The 22,041-nt window shown below is 49.3% G+C and overlaps 1 protein-coding gene across 1 annotated transcript; it reads right to left on the bottom strand.

Moving 5' to 3' along the window:
• Positions 1 to 15,448: 15,448 nt before the first annotated feature.
• LOC143266715 (C-type lectin domain family 10 member A-like) lies at positions 15,449 to 18,909 on the bottom strand. Its single transcript, XM_006973397.4, has 9 exons — positions 18,574 to 18,909; positions 17,856 to 17,969; positions 17,298 to 17,393; positions 17,142 to 17,213; positions 16,987 to 17,058; positions 16,746 to 16,829; positions 16,502 to 16,653; positions 16,319 to 16,425; positions 15,449 to 16,167 (listed from the first exon to the last, which is right to left on the bottom strand). Exons 1-9 carry the CDS (start codon positions 18,638 to 18,640, stop codon positions 16,011 to 16,013), a joined length of 921 nt encoding a protein of 306 aa, XP_006973459.1. The 5' UTR covers positions 18,641 to 18,909; the 3' UTR covers positions 15,449 to 16,010.
• Between the last annotated feature and the right edge of the window lie 3,132 nt (positions 18,910 to 22,041).

Below are 22,041 nucleotides of genomic sequence, written 5' to 3'. Positions count from 1 at the left end.
TTTTGGGTGTTAGAAAAAGTGGTCTGAGGTAAGAATATATATCAGCCTTTTGGTTTAATGACTGAGATACCCATAATTCTGAGAAATTTGGGGCAGGAAATAAAAAGAGCGGTTGGGGCAGAGGAGAGAAAACAGACTGCACTCTGGTCCTTTCTTGTCCAGTTCCCCCTCCCAGATGTTAAAAATAAGGAAGTTCACGTTGGCGAGCACGCAGAGAAAAGGGAACCCTTGAGCATTATTGAAGTATAAGGCATGTCAATTAGTACAGATTTTACAGAAAACCAAAAGTCAAAAAATAGAACCTCATGTGACCTAGCAATCTCACTACTCCAAAAGAACAAAGAACCAGTATTTTGAAGTAATGTCTTCCCTCCCGTATTTATTGTAGTACTATTCACAATACCAACAAATGGAAACAACCTAAGTGTCTGTCACCTGAGAAGTTACGTGTGGCAATACACATTATAGATCATTTTCAGCCAAAAAAAAAAAAAAAAAAAAAAAAAGAAAAGTGGAATAGTGTCATCAGGAGCTGTAAAGTGGTTTAGTGGTTAAGGGCACAGGCTACTCTCCAGGGGACATGAATTCAGTTCCCAGAATCTGGGTCAAGAGGCTCACAATCCCCTGTAACTCCAGCCCCAGGGATTCCAACATCCTGTTCTGGACCTGCAGGAACCTACACACATTTGACATGATACACACATCACACACACACACACACAGAGACATGCATTCACACACAGAGACACACACATGTACACACATACATTCATACACATACACACATATACACTATACACATACACACACAGAGAGACACACACATATATACACACAGATACACATATAAACATATACATATGTTTATACATATACATACATACACATACACACATATCACACACACAGATATACACACACAGAGACACACATAAACACGTACATACATACATGTGCACACATACTGCACACACACAGATGCACACTTATGCACACACAGAGACACACACACACAGACACACACATTTAAAAATGAAGTTCCATTATTTTGAGAATGCAGATGGGACTGTTAGGTTACGAGAAATGAGCTACTGCCACATGATGTCACTCACTGGGGATGTGAAAACATTCATTTCATAGAGGCTGAGCTCATTTCTTTTCTTTGTTTAAAAAAATGTGCTTTAGAAAATGACTCAAAAAGTGTTAAAAATTATTTAAGCCCTAATCTGTTAGCGCCCCATCCTGTAAAATTTGGATGAACTGGATTGAATATGTTTGGTTTTTTCTTACCATGCACCACACCAGAAAAGGCAAGGCATGTTACCCGTCTGTTAAATGTGTGACTGGCCACCAAATCAAGCCTCTTACGTTCTTTTTTCTTCCTTCCTTCCTTCCTTCCTTCCTTCCTTCCTTCCTTCCTTCCTTCCTTCCTTCCTTCCTTTCCTTCCTTTCTTTCTTCTTTTCTTTCTTCCTTCCTTCCTCCCTCCCTCCCTCCCTCCCTCCCTCCCTCCCTCCCTGTCTCTCTCTCTCTCTCTCTCTCTCTCTCTCTCTCTCTCTCTCTCTCTCTCTCTCTCTCTCTCTCTCTCTCTCTCTTTCTTCCTTTCTTTCTGCTTTTCTACTTTGTTAAAATATCTTCCATGGCGTTTTCCCTGGGAGGCTCCCTCATCCACTTTAAGCATCTTTACTCGGCTTTACCTATTTTGTTCTCGCTCCAGGCCATCATTCCCACAATACCACAGGGATTGCGCCCCCTGTGGTAGCCTGTGCGGGGTTGCGCCCCCTGTGGTAGCCTGTGCGGGGTGATTGCGCCCCCTGTGGTAGCCTGTGCGGGGTGATTGCGCCCCCCGTGGTAGCCTGTGCGGGGTTGTGTGCCCTGTGGTAGCCTGTGCGGGGTTGCGGCCCTGTGGTAGCCTGTGCGGGGTTGCGCCCCTGTGGTAGCCTGTGCGGGGTTGCGCCCCTGTGGTAGCCTGTGCGGGGTTGTGCCCCTGTGGTAGCCTGTGCGGGGTTGCGGCCCTGTGGTAGCCTGTGCGGGGTTGCGGCCCTGTGGTAGCCTGTGCGGGGTTGCGGCCCTGTGGTAGCCTGTGCGGGGTTGCGCCCCTGTGGTAGCCTGTGCGGGGTTGCGGCCCTGTGGTAGCCTGTGCGGGGTTGTGCCCCTGTGGTAGCCTGTGCGGGGTTGTGTGCCCCTGTGGTAGCCTGTGCGGGATTGCGCCCCCTGTGGTAGCCTGTGCGGGGTTGCGCCCCCTGTGGTAGCCTGTGCGGGGTTGTCCCCCTGTGGTAGCCTGTGCGGGGTGATTGCGGCCCCTGTGGTAGCCTGTGCGGGGTTGCGCCCCCCCGTGGTAGCCTGTGGGGGGTTGTCCCCCTGTGGTAGCCTGTGGGGGGTTGTCCCCCTGTGGTAGCCTGTGCGGGGTTGTCCCCCTGTGGTAGCCTGTGCGGGGTTGCGCCCCCCCGTGGTAGCCTGTGGGGGGTTGTCCCCCTGTGGTAGCCTGTGCGGGGTTGCGCCCCCTGTGGTAGCCTGTGCGGGGTTGCGCCCCTGTGGTAGCCTGTGGGGGGTTGTCCCCCTGTGGTAGCCTGTGCGGGATTTTGCCCCTGTGGTAGCCTGTGCGGGATTGCGCCCCCTGTGGTAGCCTGTGCGGGGTGATTGCGCCCCCTCTGGTAGCCTGTGCGGGGTGATTGCGGCCCCTGTGGTAGCCTGTGCGGGGTTGCGCCCCCCGTGGTAGCCTGTGGGGGGTTGTCCCCCGTGGTAGCCTGTGGGGGGTTGTCCCCCTGTGGTAGCCTGTGGGGGGTTGTGCCCCCTGTGCGTAGCAACTGTAGATGAACACCTCTCACTATCAGCTGTCACTGTCATGGACAGCCAGAGGGAACCATAGAGTGACTGATGAGGACAGTGATGGGACACTGGTGAGGTGCTGAAGGACTGGTCATGGGAATGGCCTTGGCTATGCCACTCACTGGGTCACGTGGTCACATTACGTCACCCCTAAGCCATAGTTTCCTTCCATGCAATACCAGATGTTAACAGTGCCTGCCTGAACTGGCTTGCTGCACCCTCTGAGTCCCGGCAAAGAGATCGTATGATCAATCCCAGCCATCTCATCAGACTCCCAGTTACTAAGGGAACTGGTTTCCCTGAGAACCACTGTCCACAATCACCCCTCAAACACAGGCACTGAAATCCAGGCCCTGACTTCCAAGAGTGAGGAGGCCTTGGATGGGACCCTGAGCTGGGACAGATCCAGGTACCTAGCATGACTTCTAAGCTCCAGTCCTGTCTTCCAGGCCACACCTTGCAAGAAACAACACCACTTATGAAAACGGAGGTAGGGAATTTTAGGTAGGAACTGGAAGCAGGTGAGAGACTCTGGTCTCCAAGAGTGTGAGCGGGAGCAACTTCCTGTTCTGGACCACTGGCACCTCTAGCTGCAGTTGGAACCCAAAGGTAGTTTCCATGGAGAGATGGCTGGAGGGGAAGAAGCAGGAACCCAAAGCAGGTAAGACGCTTGTGCCTGGGCACAACTCACACAGGACTGAGGGAGGTTCCTAGGCTGGGCTCCGCAGGGCATCTGTGCTGCAGGAACCCACCGACAGGAGAGCACAGTTCGCTGTTCTTCCTCTTTATCTATGTGTTTCAGATCAAGGATTATGATATTGCAAATCCAGCAGCAGGTGACCGGAAATCCTCGGCTTACCGAGAATAGGAGTAACGATAAGGAGGAATATGGGTACAGCTGGCCCCACTTCCTGTCCATGGCCCACTGGGAAGAGCCTCCATTTTTTTCATCCCCTCTTGCCCCATCAGACTCTGAAAGAACCTGCTGTCCCATTAATTGGCATAGTGTATAGTGTCCCATTATAAAGGCAGCTGTTACTGGTATTTTCAAAGAAGTGCTGGTCTGAAGCCAACAAGTACTAGCAACCGAAGAACGCTGACCTGGTGGTTATTACTCCCAGGAGGACAGGTAGGGCTTCTGACTTTCGGTTCCCAAGACTTGTCGCATTTATGGGAATGTCCTCAACCTTGTCTTCACCCCGGAGTGACCCTGGGAGCTTTAGAAACCATTTTGCCCTCGAACATTTTAATGGGGTCGGGCACTGGGATGAGCATGAAAAGTGACCATGTTCAGAATGGTTTGTCTATGCAGTTGGTAGAACGGGAGATGGGAAGATGTCACCATTGTCTTTCTGGCATTCCAAGGTTTTGTCCAGAGACTTGCAGGCTCCGTATATACCAGGCCCTGAAAGAGTCTGGAAGTGGGTGGATGGGATGAACTATGAGTGCACACTGGCTTCCTGTGCCCCGTGGCCCTCATCTGGTCTGTTCTTTGAGAATCTGTCCTGTTTTGCTCTCATCTGAGACCTGAATTCTATCTACTTGATCTGCCCCTCCCAGCTTGCTCTTGTCCTTTATGCTCAGGAACTAGATGACGGAACAGACAGACAGACAGCAGACGTGGGTATGAGCTGGGTGTCGGTGAGGACTGCGCCCACTCCTACCCCTTAGCTCACAGAATGACGGTGGCTGTCAGGTGCCTCGCTGGTGGGTCTGCAGGTCACTGAGATGCTTTGCGACCACAGAAGTGGCAGGGGGCAAGTGTCCCCTCCTTAGAGACCCCCTAAGAAGATTGTGTGGGAGATGGAAGCTCTGACATTGTTTTGAATGTTTCCTCCTTGAACTTTATAAAAGGATGATGTAATGGAACTCCTAAGATGCTCCCCCCACCCAACGTTCTGAGGAACCATAGGAACGCAATAAAACGTTGGATGTAATAGTCCCTGAGCTGATTTTGCTGTTTACTGAGGCTGCTTTGGCTCATCTTTAGCTTAGTAGTAACTTTCCTTAACTAGTTACAAAAACATCTGCATTTGTCGCCACATGTGGCCACTGATGACCTGGAGTCCTTAGCTTTGTGGACTCCAGGTCATCTGCATCAGTTTGCTGTTGCTGTGACAAAATACCACGGCCAAGGCAACTAATAGAAGGGTTTACCGGGCTGTGGTTCCAGAGGTAAGAATCCATCACGGCAGGGAGGCATGGCAGCGGGACCGGGGAGCTGAGCGATCGCGTTCTCAACCACAGCACAGAGCAGAAAGAACGCTGGAAGCAGGGTGAGGCTACACACTCTCAAAGCCCACCCCTCCCCCACCTCCCATTCCATCCCCATACCCCCCCCCCAGACACACATACAGATCCCCCGGCAAGGTCACACCTCCTAAACCTCCTGTCTTAGGGTCTCTACTGCTTTGATAAGACACCATGACTGAAAGCATGAGGAAAGGGTTTATTTCATCTTACAGCTGTCAGGACCATCATTGTCCAACACTCCACCACTGAGGGAAGCGGGGCAGGAACCTGGAGGCAGGAGCTGAGGCAGACGATGTGGAGGAGCAGTGCTCGCTGGCTTGCTCCTCATGGCTGCTCAGCCTGCTTTCTTATAGCACCCAGGACCACATGCCCAGGGTTAGCACCGCCCACAGCGGGCTGGGCCTCCGCACATCAATCATTAGTCAAGAAAATGACTGACAGGTTTGCCCCTACTCCAGTCTTATGGAGACTGGTTTTTAGTTGAGGGTCTCTCTTCCCAAATAACCCTAGCTTGTGTCAAGCTGGCAAAAAACTAACCAACACACCTCTCCAAGGAGTGCCAATTGGAAAGCAGGTGTTCACATTCCTGAGTCTATGGGGGGCAGTTTTTCATTGAAACCTTCACAACTTCTAATGACTAATTTCATATGTTCTTTTACATTTTAGTGTATACTAATATAGTGATATTGGTGAAAATTAATGAATCTCATGTAACATTTTCATACATGCCTAAAACATACTTGGATCATATCCACCCCCAAATTGTTCTTTCTCATCCCTCCTCCCTGAACCGAGAAGTTCTCCAAAGGTCTATTTGTTTATTTGTGCCTGTGTTAGTGAGTGTATACACACATGTGTGTGAGAGTGTATGCTGCGTGCACACATGAGCCCAAAAGAGGACACCGAGTGTTACCAGTGGCCCTCTGCCTATTCCTTTGAGGTGGGGTTTCTCCCTGAGCCCGGAACTCTGTGTTCTCAGCTAGGCCGGAAGCCCGGGAACCCTCCTGTCTCCAGCCTCCATCAGAGCTGGGGTTACCTGTGTGTGCCAGACATCAGCTTACATGGAAGGATCTGATATACAGTCTTCATGGTTATCCAGCCTTCGAGTGCTACAGGCAAGAAGAGGAATCAAGATTAAATCGTGAAAGATTGTAAAAATAAAAGCACAATAAAAAGCAGTACTAAAAATACAGTCCAAAGGAGATGTGAAGTTAAAATTTAATGACTGCTTGAATTATTTCCGCTTCTCTAACACTGGACTGTTACAGCCCAGCTGTGGAGGCCGATGCTGCACGTGGCTGGTATGAGCTGGTCCAGGGCCGTCTGCACTCCAGTGCTGCGTTCTCTGAAGTTTGGGCACCGGAAGCTGCTGCTGGCCCCGAGGACCTCTGCGGCCTCTCGGGCAGCAGTTTCCCCCCTCCCTTCAGGGCCTCACCCTCTTGTGCACCCACGGGTAGCGAAGGCCCAAGCCAAGAAATGTCCCCTGAGTGCCTGAGAGTTGGGGAAGTAAACAGACTACTCATAAGTGCCCTGGGGCGAAGGTACCGAGGGAACTCTGCCTGCCGGGCTCAGGACGTTCAGCTCCCACTGAACACTGAGCGGCTCCGAGGGAGGCCAGAGAAACTGGGCAATTCTCTACCCCTGTGCTCAGAGCCCCTTGTCCCCGAAAGCAAAGCCTGGTGACAGGGAGGCAGTTCCAGAAGCCTTGCACTCCTTCTCTGCAGTAATCCTCCGGTGGTAGCTCTGGCTCCTTGTCACAGAGCTCAGAGCCGCTGAGCACTGGAGCCCAAACTTCCCAGCAGATCTGTGCGAGATCCCCCTCCCTTGCGACAACCTCTCCCTGACCCCTTCTGCCCTGACAATGTAGTAGAACAGCCAAGGCACCCTGCGTGGAAACTCTTCTTGTGTTTAGGTCTCAGGAACAGCCCTGTCTGGGGCAGGAGTCATGGCTCAGCAGTTAAGATCAACCGCTGCTCTTGCAGAGAACCAGGGTTCATTCCCTGGCACTCACATGTGATAGCTCACAACCCTCTTGTAACCCCGGCCCTAGGGATTCCGATGTCCTCTGCTCGGCTCGGTGGTCAAAAACTCATACACAGACACAAACATACACACATACATTTAAAAAGATAGAATTTTATGTTTTAAGTAGCTCAATCTCAAACAATAGGCCCTTCTCTCAGGATGGTGACTGGCCACGGAGAAGACGCTATTATCACACACACCACCACCACCACCACCACCACCACCACCACCACCACCACCACCATTTGGTTTAAGGTTTACAATAACTGCGATATCTCCTTCAGCTAGGATTACCGCTCACCATGGGCTGGCTCACCTTCTGGCTGTGGCCTTGGCTTCCCCTTCCTGCTGGGGGTTGCGACATTGGGACTGGGCCCTAGTTTTCTGTTTTTTGGTGGCTTCCAGCTGTCCTGTCACCTCTTTCTTTTTTTCTTTCTTTTTTCTTTTGTTGTTTTTTGAGACAGGGTTTCTCTGTGTAGCTTTGCGCCTTTTCTGGAGCTCGCTTGGTAGCCCAGGCTGGCCTCGAACTCACAGAGATCTGCCTGGCTCTGCATCCCGAGTGCTGGGATTAAAGGCCTGCGCCACCACCGCCTGGCTCAAGTTTCTGACTACAGGACCCAAAGGAGAACCACAGGGGATCGTGAGAACATGTGCTGTGGAATGTTGAACCATAATTTTGTTTATAGACTCTGGGACGACCATTGGAGCCCGGCATGCAAAGATCTGATCCTCTGCAGGCTGAGGGCGGAACTAATGGGAGAACACTGCCGGTCCCTCAGACCTGCCACTGGGTGCCCATACAACTAAAGCAAAGCATGAGGAAGCCCAAGGCCAGGGTTTTTCACGATGTGCCTAAGTGACAGATACTCTATCGGTTGTCCTGGCACATAGATTTCTCATACAACACACAGATTCAACTCTACAGCGTTGCAGGGAAAATTCTTCGAACTGTGTCTTGCAATGTTTGGGTTTTGCTCCGATGTCTGTAGTTTTGACTGTTTTTCCTGCACAGATCACATCTACATACAGCATAAGCTGAAGCTCTTTTGAAAGTCTCATATATATTGGGTTCACTTTTTCTTACTTTGGGTTTTTTGTTTTGCTTTGCTTTGCTTTGCTTTTGAGTGTAGATGTGTATATGGTATACATAAATGGTTATGTTCATGTTCATATGTTTGTGGGCGGGTGTGCATGTGTACAGGCATGTGGAGGTGTGGAGTTAGCATCCGATATCTTCCTGGATCACTGTCCATTTTATTTACCGAGGCAGGGTCTCTTGCTGAGTCTGGAGCTCACCGATTCAGCTCATCCAGCTCTCCAGCTTGCCTTGGGGATGCTGCCTTTGCCTCCTGGGTGCTGGGTTCTAGGTGGGCCACTATGCCCAACAGCTTTTATGGTGTACTGGTGATCTGAACGCTAGTCCTGACCCTCGCACGGCGAGCACTTTCCCCACGGAGCCGTTTCCTCGCCTTTCATCCGTCCACAGTGTCATCCGTGGTGTGTAATCCTTCACGCTTCTTCCAATTCCACCTCAGTCTTTCCAGGGTCTATGACTTTCCCCGCTTCTATCTGAAATTCAGTTCACACGTCATCTGCCTGGGTCCCACAACCTCCTTCATGAGCTCTTAGGTTTCTACTTTGATTTTTTTCCTTCATCAGATAATCCCCTAATTAATTTTAAAATTCATACCAAATGTTTAATCAATTTTAAATTGCTCCATGACAAGTGTGTGTCCTGGCAAACATGCTTCCTCCGTTGACAACATCTCCTGCTGTTTGTCACAGCTGCTTTTTCTTTTGAGTATCTTGTCAGCCTTAGTTACTTACTCAGGCTTATCACCGAACGGGGAGACAGTCCTGGGCCAACTATTGGCACACTTGCTATTCTGGCATCCCCAAACTAAAGCTTCCCTGTGGAAGGCCAGCTCCCACCTTTCCCAGGGTTCCTATGAGGAGGAGGAGAGAGGGATAAGAAACTTTTAGTTAGAAAGGTAGCAAAGAGGAGAAAGACAGAAACACAGGATAGCTTCGGGAGGATCTGGGTCAATACCCAACAGCCCCTTCTGCCTCTTCAAAAGGGCTTTTTATAACAATGCCAAGGGGCGGGGCAAAAGACCTCCTGCTTGCTAGATCAAAGCACACCTCACAGCCAGGTGTAGACCCTTCCAAACACCTGGTAACCACACCCATGGTCAAATCATCCCCTTATGCAGCCCTGCTGGGTAAAGCAAGCTCAGATTCTCAGACCTCTGGAAACCTCTGTGGGTCTCTACACTTCCCCCTCCGCTGTGAAAAGAACAGGTCTGCTTTCTAAACAAGGCTCATCTTCGAGACTCTCCCTCATAGTAGACAGGCCGTGAGCAGGAGAGTCCCCCAGCTCTGCTCACGGTTCCTGCCACCCCTCCACCCCCAAGTACTGGGCAGAACTTCTCAGCTTCAGGAAACGGTTTGGGGTTTTCAGAAGAATTCAGTTTATGCAGAACTATAATTACAACACTGATTTAATGACAGGACAGTTTCAATCTTTGCATCTAAATGCTGACTCGGTTGACCTGTTGGTATCCATTCATTGCACTAAAACCCCAAACAAGAGGTCTCTGTAATGCTTCAGCAGAATTTGTTTTAAGACATCAGAATAAAAATCTAAAACCCGTCAGAGAACTCAACTCTAGAAAATATGTCCCATGTCTCACTGCATAACCTCTTAGGGCATCATCAGGAAAGGTACTCGAGATACAGGAGGTTCTGAGATGTGCCGCATACACACACACACACACACACACTCACACACACACACACACACACACACACGGTGTGTGTGATATGTGTGTGAGTGTGTGGTATGTGTGTGGGTGTGATATGTGTGGTATATGTGTGTTGTGAGTGTATGTGTGGTGTGTGTATGTATGTGGTGTGCATGTGTGTGGTGTGTGTGTCATATGTGTGTGGTGTGAGTGTGTATGGTATATTTGTGGTGTGTGTGTGTGTACATGTGTGTTTGTGCATATGTGGTATATGTGTATATGGGGTGTATATGGTGTGTGGCATGTGTGTGTGTGTGGGCTTCTGAATATAAAATACAAAGCAAGGGCACTGGATAAGTCACGTGAGCACTCCTTAAAGTTTCAACACTCTCAAATGTAAACTGATAGAAATTCCTGTGAAAACCTCATCATAGCTAGTACCAGCCTCCAAAGCTTTCCAAAGAAGTCCTATTCAGGGCTGTGACTGTCTTTTTAAAATGTGTGTGTGGGGGGGTGTTTTGTCCATAAGCATGTCTGCACACAGCATGCATCCAGTGCCCAGGGAGGCCAGAATCCCCTGGGACTGGAGTTACAGAAGGCTGTGAGTCACAATATGGGTGCTGGAATCGAACCTGGGTCCTCTGGACAAGCAACCAGTGCTCTTAACCACTAAGCCATCTCTCCAGCCCCTGTGACTATCTCTGATGCTGTGGAAGTTGAGTCACACTATTTGTCTCACTTTTGAACTTCTTGAAGAAAAAAATTTTTTTCTTTTCTTTATCTCTTAAAAACTTAAACTGGGTTTTTAGCCACATTTTCTGTTAAGACTGATTCTCATTTTGTGTCAGAAATGACCATTCTTCCAATCCCAGGTTTTAAATGTGTGCCTTTCATTTTCCCACAAAGCAGGTATTGTTTACACATTATTATTAACATAGAGGGTATGTTGGAATAGAACATTTTTTCCCATGAAAAACTCAAGGTATAGGTCAGTGGGAAATATTTTTGATCAAAGAATATTACATTTTCTTCCCCCCACACATTCCACTTTGTATTAGAAAATGACATTGGGATCCATTTCACTACAAGTCAAATATTATGAAACAGTTACAGAAAAGCATAGCAAAAATAACTCAGACACAAAGATCAATATTATATAAGCCAGGGTGGGGTGGGGTGCTTTTTGTTTTCGGAAGTCTCTGCTCGGGTGCCCATAGCACGAAAGAAGAGAATCAAAACAAGTAACAGAGATGCTCTGGTAATTAATTCCAAACAGTGGAGAAGGGGGCAAAATGGCAGTAAAAATGGTGATGTCGGAGAGACTGGGTGTTGGCAGCGTTACCAGTCTGCTCTGAGCAAAACACTCTCTCTATGTGTTGAGGTCCACAGAGGTTTCCTGGTGGGATCTAAGCTTGCTTTACACAGCAGGGCTGCATAAGGGACTAACTAGGTTGACCATGTGAATGGTTAACCAGGTGTTTGGAAGAGTCTGCACTTGGCTGAGCTGTGCAGTATGCTTTGATCTAGCATGGGGGAGGTCTTTTGCTCCACCCCTTGCCATTCCTTTAAAAGCCCTTTAGCAGAGAGGGAAGGGGATGGTGGGTTTTGACCCAGGCCCTCCCGAAGCTGTCCTGTGTTTCTATCTGTCTCTCTCCCCTCTATATTTCTATCCAAATGTTTCTCATTTTTTTCCTACTCAAGTGTACCCTGGGGGTGGGGGAGAGTGGGAGCAGGTCTCCCACATCTGTGAAGTAAATTCTGAGCAAATCTAAACTCTAGAACATTCCTCAAACTGAAAGAAAATATTCAGACAAACTCAATCCCTGTCTCTTGTTCCACAAACCAGCTTGGTTCTGACATCAGAAGCTGCCACAGCAACTCACAAACACCATCCTTAGCTTGTACTGAGACAGAAGGGCCGTGTTGGGGGGATGCCTTGGTGAGAGGCATGGTGGAACTGTCTCTTAGCTCTCTTTGGAGAACAGTAGTAACCCCTTTAGTCTTTTGACACACCTTCCACACAGTGGGCACAGATGGACCCATCTCTGTCCCGGAATTGGTGATCTATGGGTCAGTACTGTTGGTTGGTCCCCCTTTCTTCTCAGTGGTGACTGCATTTATATCATCTGCCTTGGGTCACTGAGTTAACTTGGTTGGGGCACTTAACGCCCCCAGTTCCCAAGGGAGCTGGTGGGAAAAGCCCAGTGGGGGCGGGCCTGTGTGGAGACACCAAGGGTGGGCACATCATCCCAGGACAAGATGGAAGGACACTTGGAGGTACAGAGGGGATATAGCCTTGGTGGGATCTTTGAGGAAGGAGCGCTAAGAAGGAGATGTGGAATGAACCTGGAAGGGGGCCAGGAGGTCAGCGTGATGGTGGTAAAAGTTGTGGTGAGAGCCCTCCATTCCTGGCGTTCCCAGTAGTCTCGGGAGTGGAGAGGCCCCAGAAGTGATCCAGATGGCCGCCAAGGTGGGGCAAGTGTTAGTTCAGGAGAAGCTTTGGGAGGCTGGCATGGGAGGTGTCTCTGTCTGAGGAGGAGGAGGAAGCTGTGGGCACCTGCTGCTGCAAAGGCACAGATGTGCTGTCAGAAGCAGCAGCCTCTTCATCCCCTGTGACCACTTTCCTGCTCAGAACCGTCATCTTCATTGGGATCCTCTGAAAAGACTTCCTCTTCCTTCCTCGGGAGTGTTCTGGCCTGATGTTCAAAGCATGGAGGCTTGGAGTCATCTTGGTGTTCTTTTTCTTCCTTGATTCTCCAGGCACATCTGTGAACTACGTGATCAAGCTGGATGTTTTCTCTCCAGGATCGTCTCACCATCATCACACAGACTCATTCCTTTGCTTTCTCTCACTGATGTGGCACCGTGGCTGTCGTCACTACTGTCACTGTGTTTATCTCATTTTCAATGTGTGTATCTTAGTTATTGTTGTATTTCTGAGAAGAGACACCATGACCAAGGCAGCTTGTAGAAAGAAGCATTTAACTGGGGGCTGGCTTACAGTTTCAGAGGGTTAGTCCATGATTGTCATGGCGGGAAGCATGGCGCTGAGAGCTTACATCCTGATCCAAAGGCAGGAGGCAGAGAGACAGAGTGAGACTGGGATTTGGATTTTTTTCTTTTTTCAGTTTTTGAAGACATGGTCTCTCTGTGTAGCCCTGGCTGTCCTGGAACTCCCTCTGTAGACTAGGCTGGCCTCAAACTCGCAGAGATTAGGATTCAGATTTTTATACTTCAAAGCCCACCCCTAGTGACACACCTCCTCCAACAAGGCCACACCTCCAAATCCTTCCCAAACAGTTCCACCAACTGGGGACCAAGCATTTAAATACATGGGCCCATGGAAGCCATTCTCATTCAAACCATTACAGAAACCGAGGACCAAAATAAACCCTCCGCCCTTTAAGCTATTCCTCAGATATTTTGCCACTGACTAAGGGTGTGGGGGTTGTTTCTATTCTGTCTCAAACTTTCATGAGTTAAAAACACTTCTTCTAACTCATTTCTATGACTACATGCAGCTCCTCCTGAGAACTGCTTTATACCAGTCTACAGTTTCAGTTTGCCGAGCTTTCATTGTTCATACCTAGACTACTGGGGTTTTCTTTTTTATTTCCTCTTAAGCCCAAAATTATTTAGAGAGGTGGTAGAATAATATATATTATGGCAGGTTTCTTAAGGATGAACTTCCATGATCATTTCTGTTTTATCACAGCCAGAGTGTTTTCCTTTCTGTTATTAGCTAAAGTCTTACTTATGGGCAAATACTTTGCCCCATTTGATCAATAATTTCATAAGTCTCAGTGGGACCTGGTTGGTTTGCCTCCAGTCCTATCTTTAGGCACTGATTTTGTTACTGTTAGTGTTTCTCGTCTTTAACAGAAAGAACACACAGCTGCAAGTGTCGCAGCACCTGGTCTCGGATTACACTCAGACACACAGCTGTGCTCTCCTAATTTTTGACGAAGTTGTCAAAATCATACTAGAAAAAAAAAATCCAGCCTATTTAATAAATGGTGCTGGCAAGACTGAATGGCCACTTTTAGAAGAACAAAGTTATATTAGTACCTCTCACCATGTGCAAGAGTCAATTCAAAGTGGATCAAATTTAAATTAAAATCACAAACAAGGAAATTGCCACAGGAAAACAGAGAGAGCACTTCAGGATGCAGGTATAAGCAAATGATTTCCAAACAAGATTCCAAAAGTACAGGAACCAGTACCAAGAATTAATAAATGGGGCTGCATAGAACTTAAAATGTTTCTGCATAGCAAAGGAAACTTTTTAGGTAGTAGAGCAAACAGACAGCCACAGAATGAGAGAAAAATCTTAGCCAGTTAGACTTCAGACAGGGGTTAATATTTAGAATAGAACTTTATCTGTTTAATCACAAAATTGAATACTAAAACAAAATAAAATTGTCAATCAATGAAAGAGCTAATGAAATGGAAAAAAAAAAGAAGAAACACAAATAACAAACGGATATTTTTAAATGTTCAGTGTCCTTAGCCATCAGGGAAAGGCAAATTAAAACTACTTTGAGGTTCCATCAGAAAAGTTATTTTCAAGAAAAGAGGTGGCTGGGGATACATAGTAATACTTTTAATCCCAGAACTTGGGAGGTGGGGATAGACAGTTCTCTGTGAGTTCAAAGCCAGCCTGGCCTACAGAGTGAGTTCCCATGCTACATAGTAAGATACTGTTTCACAAAAGAAAGAATGGAAGGGAGGGAGGGAAGGAGGGAAGGAGGGAGGAAGGAAGGAAGGAAGGAAGGAAGGAAGGAAGGGAGGGAGGGAGGGAGGGAGGGAGGGAGGGAGGGAGAAAGGAAGGAAGGAAGGAAGGAAGGAAGGAAGGAAGGAAGGAAGGAAGGAAGGAAGGAAGGAAGGAAGGAAGGAAAGAAGGAAGGCTTGCAGAGGCCAGAAAAGCGAGTTGGATCTCCTGGAACTAGAGTTACAGATGGTTGTGAGCTGCCCTGTGGATGCTGGGAATTGAATCTGGGTCCTCTGGGAGAGCAGCAAGTGTTCTGAACTTCTGGGTCATCTCTCCAACCTCAAGTATTTTTTCTTAATTATTACATCTGATACAAATTATAGTAAAGTAATAGAACGTTAAATCAACATGCAAAAACTTAGTCTTTCAATATGCCAATAGCAGACACACAGAGAAAAAAATCAGAGGAAAATCTATTAATATCTTCAAAAGAAAAAAATAGGGGCTGGAGAGATGACTCAGCTCTTAAGAACACTGGCTGCTCCTGCAGAGGACCAGATTTTGATTTCCAGCACCCACACGCAACTCATAACTGCTTATAACTCCCATCCTGGGATTCAAAGATGCCATCTTCTGGCCTCTAATGGCACTGAATGCACATGATCCATAGACATATATGCAGGCAATGTCCTCCCCCCAATAATACAATAGCCTATTAGATAACCCCAGGAACCGACATGGGATTACGTGGGGTTAGAAAGCTTCCATAGAAGCTAAAGAGGTAGGAGCTATTAAGAGTGTGAAGTGTAGAAAGCAGGGGGGGGGGAACAGGAGGAGAGGAGAGAGAGGAAACTCTGGTTGGTATGTAAAATAAAAAAAATTAAGAAAAAAAAGTATGAAGTTTATTATAATGAGCTGCACAATGCACAAAGTACCGCAGATTTCAATAACCTCATTCTTCCAAACATCACAGTACCCATCTCAAACACAATCCTTTCTCCTTGCCCTAAAATTCTCAATAAAAAAAATCCCCCAGAATGTCGAGACTGGTGTGGGAGACCTGTTCCCACTTTTTCTCCCCGGGTACTCTTGAGGAGGAAGAAGTGAGAAATATTTAGATACAAAGATAGAGGGAGATAGAAACACAGGACAGCCTCGGGAGGGCCTGGATCAAAACCCACCGGCCCCTTCTCTCTGCTAAAGGGCTTTTAAAGGAATGCCAAGGGGCGGAGCAAAAGACCTCCCCTCAGCACAGCCAAGTGCGGACCATCTCAGACACATGGTGACCGCGCACATGGTAAGCCATCCCCTAATGCAGCCCAGCTGTGTAAAGCAAGCTCCGTTCTCACTAGAAAACCTTGTGGGCTCCCACAGACTGGATAGGGGGATTCCAAATTCCAGGCTTTAGCAGCTAAAGGCACTGAAGAAATAAGTCAAGTGGAGGAGGCTCCTAGCTATCCTTGGCGAGCTTTGTCTCGCAGACCCAACGGAAGGGCTTCTGGCAGACGTCATCATTCCAGCGGCCATCAGTGGTGATGTGGGCACAGTCCTCACCTCCTCCAAGTCCATGTCCATACCAGTTATCTGGCTGCAGTGCGTCCCAGTACCTGTGAACAGACACAGATATGAGTCTCCAGAAACAAGACTCTGAACCACGTCCCCAGACTCTGCCACCTACCCCAGAACCAAAGCCTTGGGAGAAGAGGTGATCCCAGGCAAAGGCCACTAGGTGAGGGCAGATATGCAATACACACTCACGTAAAGCTTTTCTTAAAGTCAGTTCCATCCACCCATTGCCAGGGCCCATTTTGGTCCGTTAGACCTATCCAGGTGACCATCTTGGCTATTCGATTCTGTAGAAAATTCTGAAAAAAGAAGAGGGTGTGTTAACCTCTCCCTTAGACCGGAGAGCCTCCCGCAAAGAGCCCACCAAGACATCACCTGCTCCTCCAGGGAGTTGACCACCACCAGGTGGGCATTCTGCAGCTGGCAGTGCTTGTCAGCTTCAGGCCACGACTTCCCAGATTGAGAGAACCAGTAGCAGCTGCCTTCATGCTCTACCCAGTGAAGGGGGCAGCAGGCCATTTCAGAGCCTATGAAAAGAAACGGGAGGATGGAGAAGAGAGGCGCTGCCTACTGTCCATTTCCCCATAACTGGAGCAAACTACACCATCATCATCCTCACCGTTCTTGAGGCTGGCCAGCTGGCATGTCAGGGTCTTCAGGTCCTTGCCCAGTTGTTGGATGCTCTCCGTTATGTCAGACAGACCTGGGACACACAGATGGAAGTGAGAACACTGCTCTCCTGCCACATCTGCTTGGTGAGTCCCTGGTGCTCAGATGGCCTGCACGGGGTTCAGTCTAGGAACTCCACACACCACACACACTCACACCTCCTCCCAGGGTGCAGGAAACCCAGGTCTCACCTGTTTTGAGTGCCTGTTCCTTCTTCTCCACCATGCTCTCCAGAGAAGAAACCTTCTGGCTCAAGCCTCGGCCTGGAAGAGGACAGGTCAGCACCAGGAACCCGCTTTCGCCCACACCCTCTGCATGCTCTCAGAGACCAGGGCCTCTCTCTCACCTGCCAGCAGTTCCTGCCTGTGGTCCTCCACCTCCACTTTCAGAGAGCTGATCCTCTCTTGCAGGCTGTCACCTGCAGAACAAGGCCTGGAGCTCAGGACTCTGTCCTCTGCACCCAGCCCACCCCTGCCCAGAACCCGGTCACAGCCCAGCTCACCCCTGGAGGTCAGGGCCTGGAGTTCAGTCTTCGTGTTGGAGGTGATGTTGTCTAGAGTGGCTCTCAGGGTGCCTAGGTCCCTCCTTAACTGGGAATCTGATGAGAGGGACAGAATGATGAGAACCAAGGTCGCTCAGTCCCCTCTGGGCAGCACTAAGCTGGCACTCAGCACACAGAGCAGCACTCTGGGTCACAGAGCCCCGTGGGGCAGGCACCGCTGTTACCCAGTATTACACATGAGTAAACTGAGGCTTAGGAGGTGAGGTAATGTGACTGTGTAACCCAAGCACAATAGTGAGTGAGGACTATGACTGTGTGAGCAAAGGGTGAGCCATCCCCATCACGGTCCTCCATGTCCCCACAGTGTCCCACCATTGTTCCCATCTACTACCCACTCAGGTCCCTGTCCATTGTGCTTCTCTGAATGTTAACCTTGTCATCACCATGGCCCTCACTGCTGTCCCGAGTGCCCTCTGTGCCCATCACTGCCTCCATTCACCCTGCCCCCCCCCCTACAGCCCTGACCCCTCTCCTCCCTGCCAGCCTGAGGGCACCCACTTTGGAATCCAATCACGGAGATGACCACCAGCAGCAGGAAGCCGAGACCCAGGGAGAAGAGGAGGAGGCCGGTCCAAGAGAAGATATTCCACAGGAAGGACTTGGGGGGAGCCGCTGAAAGAGAAGAGGATGTCAAGACTCAGTGGGTCCAGATTGTGTGTGTGTGTGTGAGAGAGAGAGAGAGAGAGAGAGAGAGAGAGAGAGAGAGAGAGAGAGAGAGAGAGAGAGAGAAAGTGAGGGAAAGGTTTCTGGGGTGAGGGAGCCAGTGAAGGTTTGTCACTGGAAGTGTGGGGACATAGCTCTAGAATAATGGGGCTCCGAGTACCCAGGCATTTGGCACCTCCAAAGCACGGGAAATTTGCAGTTCCTTGGACCTTTCACAGCCCTGAGGACGTGTTTAACACCCACCAGAAACTCACGTGCACATGAGCAAAAGGAAAGAAGCATGGTGCTAAGGTCTTGTGACCAGAGCTGGGGGAAACCGATGGGGCACAAAGGGGGGCAGCCAGGCCCCTAACAGGTTCACACATGTCTGCATGACCCAGTAAATGAGTTCCCCTCCAAACCCAGCTACCTGCATTGCTAGGTCCTGACTCCACCAGAGTGAGGCCCCACAACACAGCCTAAGGTGAATATATACACACAGACTGTGACCACGGGAATCCTAGTGGACACGGGAAGAGGACCTGTTGGGAAAGTGTGTCTACTTCTCTCTCACCTTTTCCAATCTCTGGGTTTTTCTCCTCGCTCCCCCAGTTGTGGAAGTTTTCATAGGTAATGGTCATGCTTGGACAAAGGCTAGGCTCTGGGGCTGTCTGAACTGAAGTTGGGAGACCAGGATCCGGGCTGATCCAGAGCTGGGACCAAGGAGGAAGCAGGAAGCAGGGTAGAGCTGAGAAGACTAGGGCCGAGATCGAATATGTCGTGTGTTAGAATGAAAAGGGCCCCGGGGAGGGCTGGAGAGATTGTTCGGTAGTTAAGAGCACTTGTTTCTTTCCAGAGGACCCAGGTTCAGTTTCCAGCATCCATGTGGCTCACAACCATCCATAACTCTAATTCCAAGAGATCCAATACCCTCTTCTGGTCCCTGTGGCCAACAGGCACATACATGATACATGTATGTACATGCAGGCAAAACTCTCACACACATTAAATAAATAAAAGGAAATTGAAAAATTAAAAAAGGTCTGGCCGTGCATCTGCATTAGAAATGGGGTCAGTATTGGGATCAGTTGAGTTCGGAATTTGGAGGTAATGTCGAAAGCTAAACTCATTACTATTACTAGGTCTAACGGGCCATCTTGAGAGTGTGCCCCTTCCTGGGACAGGCACCTGAACTCTGACCGAGGCACGGGAGGAACTGGCCCAAGCTCACAGCAAAACTGGGAGCAGAATGGGGTTGACTTCGGTTTTCGATCGGGGCTGATTCAAATGTTCAAACTGGATCTAGGACTGGAACTCAGGGTGGGGTTGGGGTTGGGGACGATGACTGGGCTGCTGTTTTGAGCCACAGCTGGAGCCACATCTGGGTCTTTGTCTCACTTGGTATTGTGGCATCCACAATCCAATCTAGAGTCCAATAAAGGGAAATCAGGTCCCACACGACCTCTTGTATCTCTTCCCACTTAGTGCCACCAATGCCCAAAGTCCCCCTGGTCTCCCTGGCCACCCGGCCCAGTTACCTGTATCTGGAGATCGTGACTCTCGGCTTCCCTGGGCAGCAATGACCAGAGGTGGGAAGTCAGTTAGAGGGGGGAACTATAACCCTGGAGGCTGGTGTGGGAGGGGCCAAATCAGAAGTCCCTATGACAGAGTCTTGCTGCTTTCCCCCACCCCCTCCCAGTGGTTTATATTTTGGGATGTCAATTTCAACTTTTAACAGTAAATACTACTGAGTGGGTTGTCATTGATACATGTGCAGAGGTTGTGGGGTGGGGTGGGGTGGGGTGGGGTGGGGGGGTTTGGGGCTAGCTTTGCACTTATTCTCAAGGGTGTGCCTTCTCCCATTCCTCTTTCTGGGAGTCCTCATGACTTCCTCATTTCTAGAGTGTTGGGGGGGGGGGGTTGACCAGAAAGAACAGTCTGTTGTTTTCTCCTATGCCTTGCATCTTCGTTCATTTCCTGCCTATGTATTTCCAAGAATTGTTGGTGTCTCCACCATTCACCCTCAAGCCCAGAACAGTCCACTCTCTCATCTTGCTCATTCCTATCACGAGTCCACAGCATCTGCCTCGTACCCATTATCTGGCGAGGGCTCCTTGGCTCTCTTCAGACGGAAATCATCATGAGCCGGCGAGGGGGCAGACCTATGCCCTGGGATGCTGCAAGTTCTTTGGCTGAGCTGACACCTTCAGAGGCTCAAGTCCTGAACTCGGGGCTCATGTTTCCAGGCTCTAGAGGCCAGACTTAGGGCTTGGGGTGCTCAAATTGGAGGAGACTGTTGCTCTGGGATTCGATCACTGATGGCCTGGCTCCCGGCGGCGGCGGCAGGGGCAGCTGCGGCTGGTGTAATCCTGACCTCTTAGAGGCAACTACTGACGTCAGCCAAGAGTGCTGGCTAGTGTCACATCTCTCGAGCCTCTTGGCACTTAGAGTTTAGGAGCTGCAGGTAACTCGTCCAGTGGCTGCGGCTGGCAGTCCCTGTCCCGGTCATTCCACAGCCTTTCCTATAATACACTGTCCCTTTGTCATCCACACCTCTGCCTCCTGCCGCCCTTGTCCCTGGCCACTCTTCGGAATCATTTCATTGTTCCCTTGCTCCTGCTGTTCCCTGTCTCCTCCTCAGGTCGCCAGTTCAGAGTCTGCTTTACTTTCGGTGAAAATCCAAAGAAGTCAAAGCAAAGGACATTTGGCTGAAAGCTTTAGCTGGGCCTACGTTAGCAACACCAGGAGCAGCCCTTCAGGATTCCCCTCACTAACTGGAAGAGTGAGCCAAATCGCCTGCTTCTTTAGCCAGAAAGGGGGTGTAGCAGGGGCGCTTCTCCCAATCATGACATAGTCCTTCATGCAGACCATGGGCTGTGTCTGCACCAACCTTGCGCCTTTCTAAGCTATCAGGGGAAGCGTTCTCCCTCTGACCACGGCGAAATGACTGCTGGGGTTCACTGAGGCTTCAGGAGGCAGAAGTGCGGCCTCAGCTGTCTGAGTTACACCTGCCTCTGAGAGCGGACGGTGACCAGCAGCCTCCTCAAGGAATCTGTGCAGTGTTCAAAGCGGCCAGATCGGCATGCTCGGCCTACAGTCCCCTACTCAAGGGAGCCTGGGCATCAGAGAGAGGTCTAACACCGGTCACTGTCACTTAAGTTAAATTGGCCGAGTGGTGGTGGTGCACGCCTTTAATCCCAGCACTGGGGAGGCAGAGCCAGGAAGATCTCTGTGAGTTCGAGCCAGCCTGGGCTACCAAGTGAGATCCAGGAAAGGCGCAAAGCTACACAGGGAAACCCTGTCTCAAAAAAAAAAGGAAGTTAAATTGCCATCCCTGTCAACACCATACCTTGCTGAAAGAGGAGAAACAATTACGTCAAACAAGCAAGTGTTAATATAACACTTCCCTTACTAACAATTCAATTCCTACAAGTAATGTGAGTGGCATTTGGGTGATGGGTTTTTGTGGCTTAAAACATTTTGTGACTTATCCTAAATCAAAAGGTGCGTACGGGAGACGGACAGAAGTCAACCCTAATGTTGCTGCCACCCTGGCCTGGCTCTCTGAACATGCTCTGTCTTCAGAACATGTTTCCAATTCATCCATTCTGTGAGCCCTGCCCATGCCTTAAAGAGACTGTCTTCCATCTGTGCACACATCCTTTGTAAATGGAGGGTAAGTAAGACTATGTTTTGGATCTTGTTTGTTAAATTAAAAAATAGATCAGAGATTTCCCTCTATATCAGCTCATCAAGTGTGCTTTAGTCTGCATGTCTTATTTAATCATGTGTACAATCATTTAAACATTCTCTTTGTTGTTGTTGTTGTTATTGTTTTGTTTTGTTTTCTGAGACAGGGCTTCTCTGTGTAACAGCCCTGGCTGTCCTGGAACTTGCTTTGCAGACCAGGCTGAACTCAAACTCACAGAGATCCACCTGCCTCTGCCTCTTAAGCGGCAGGATTAAAGGCGTGCGCCACCACCGCCCGCCCCGTTTTCTTATTGTTAAACATGTAGGTTGTTCCCGGTTTGTTTCTGCTCTT

Source organism: Peromyscus maniculatus, chromosome 8 (assembly GCF_049852395.1).
Source record: "Peromyscus maniculatus bairdii isolate BWxNUB_F1_BW_parent chromosome 8, HU_Pman_BW_mat_3.1, whole genome shotgun sequence".
In the NCBI taxonomy this organism is placed as follows: Eukaryota; Metazoa; Chordata; class Mammalia; order Rodentia; family Cricetidae; genus Peromyscus; species Peromyscus maniculatus.
This window is presented reverse-complemented; position numbering and strand designations above follow the sequence as displayed.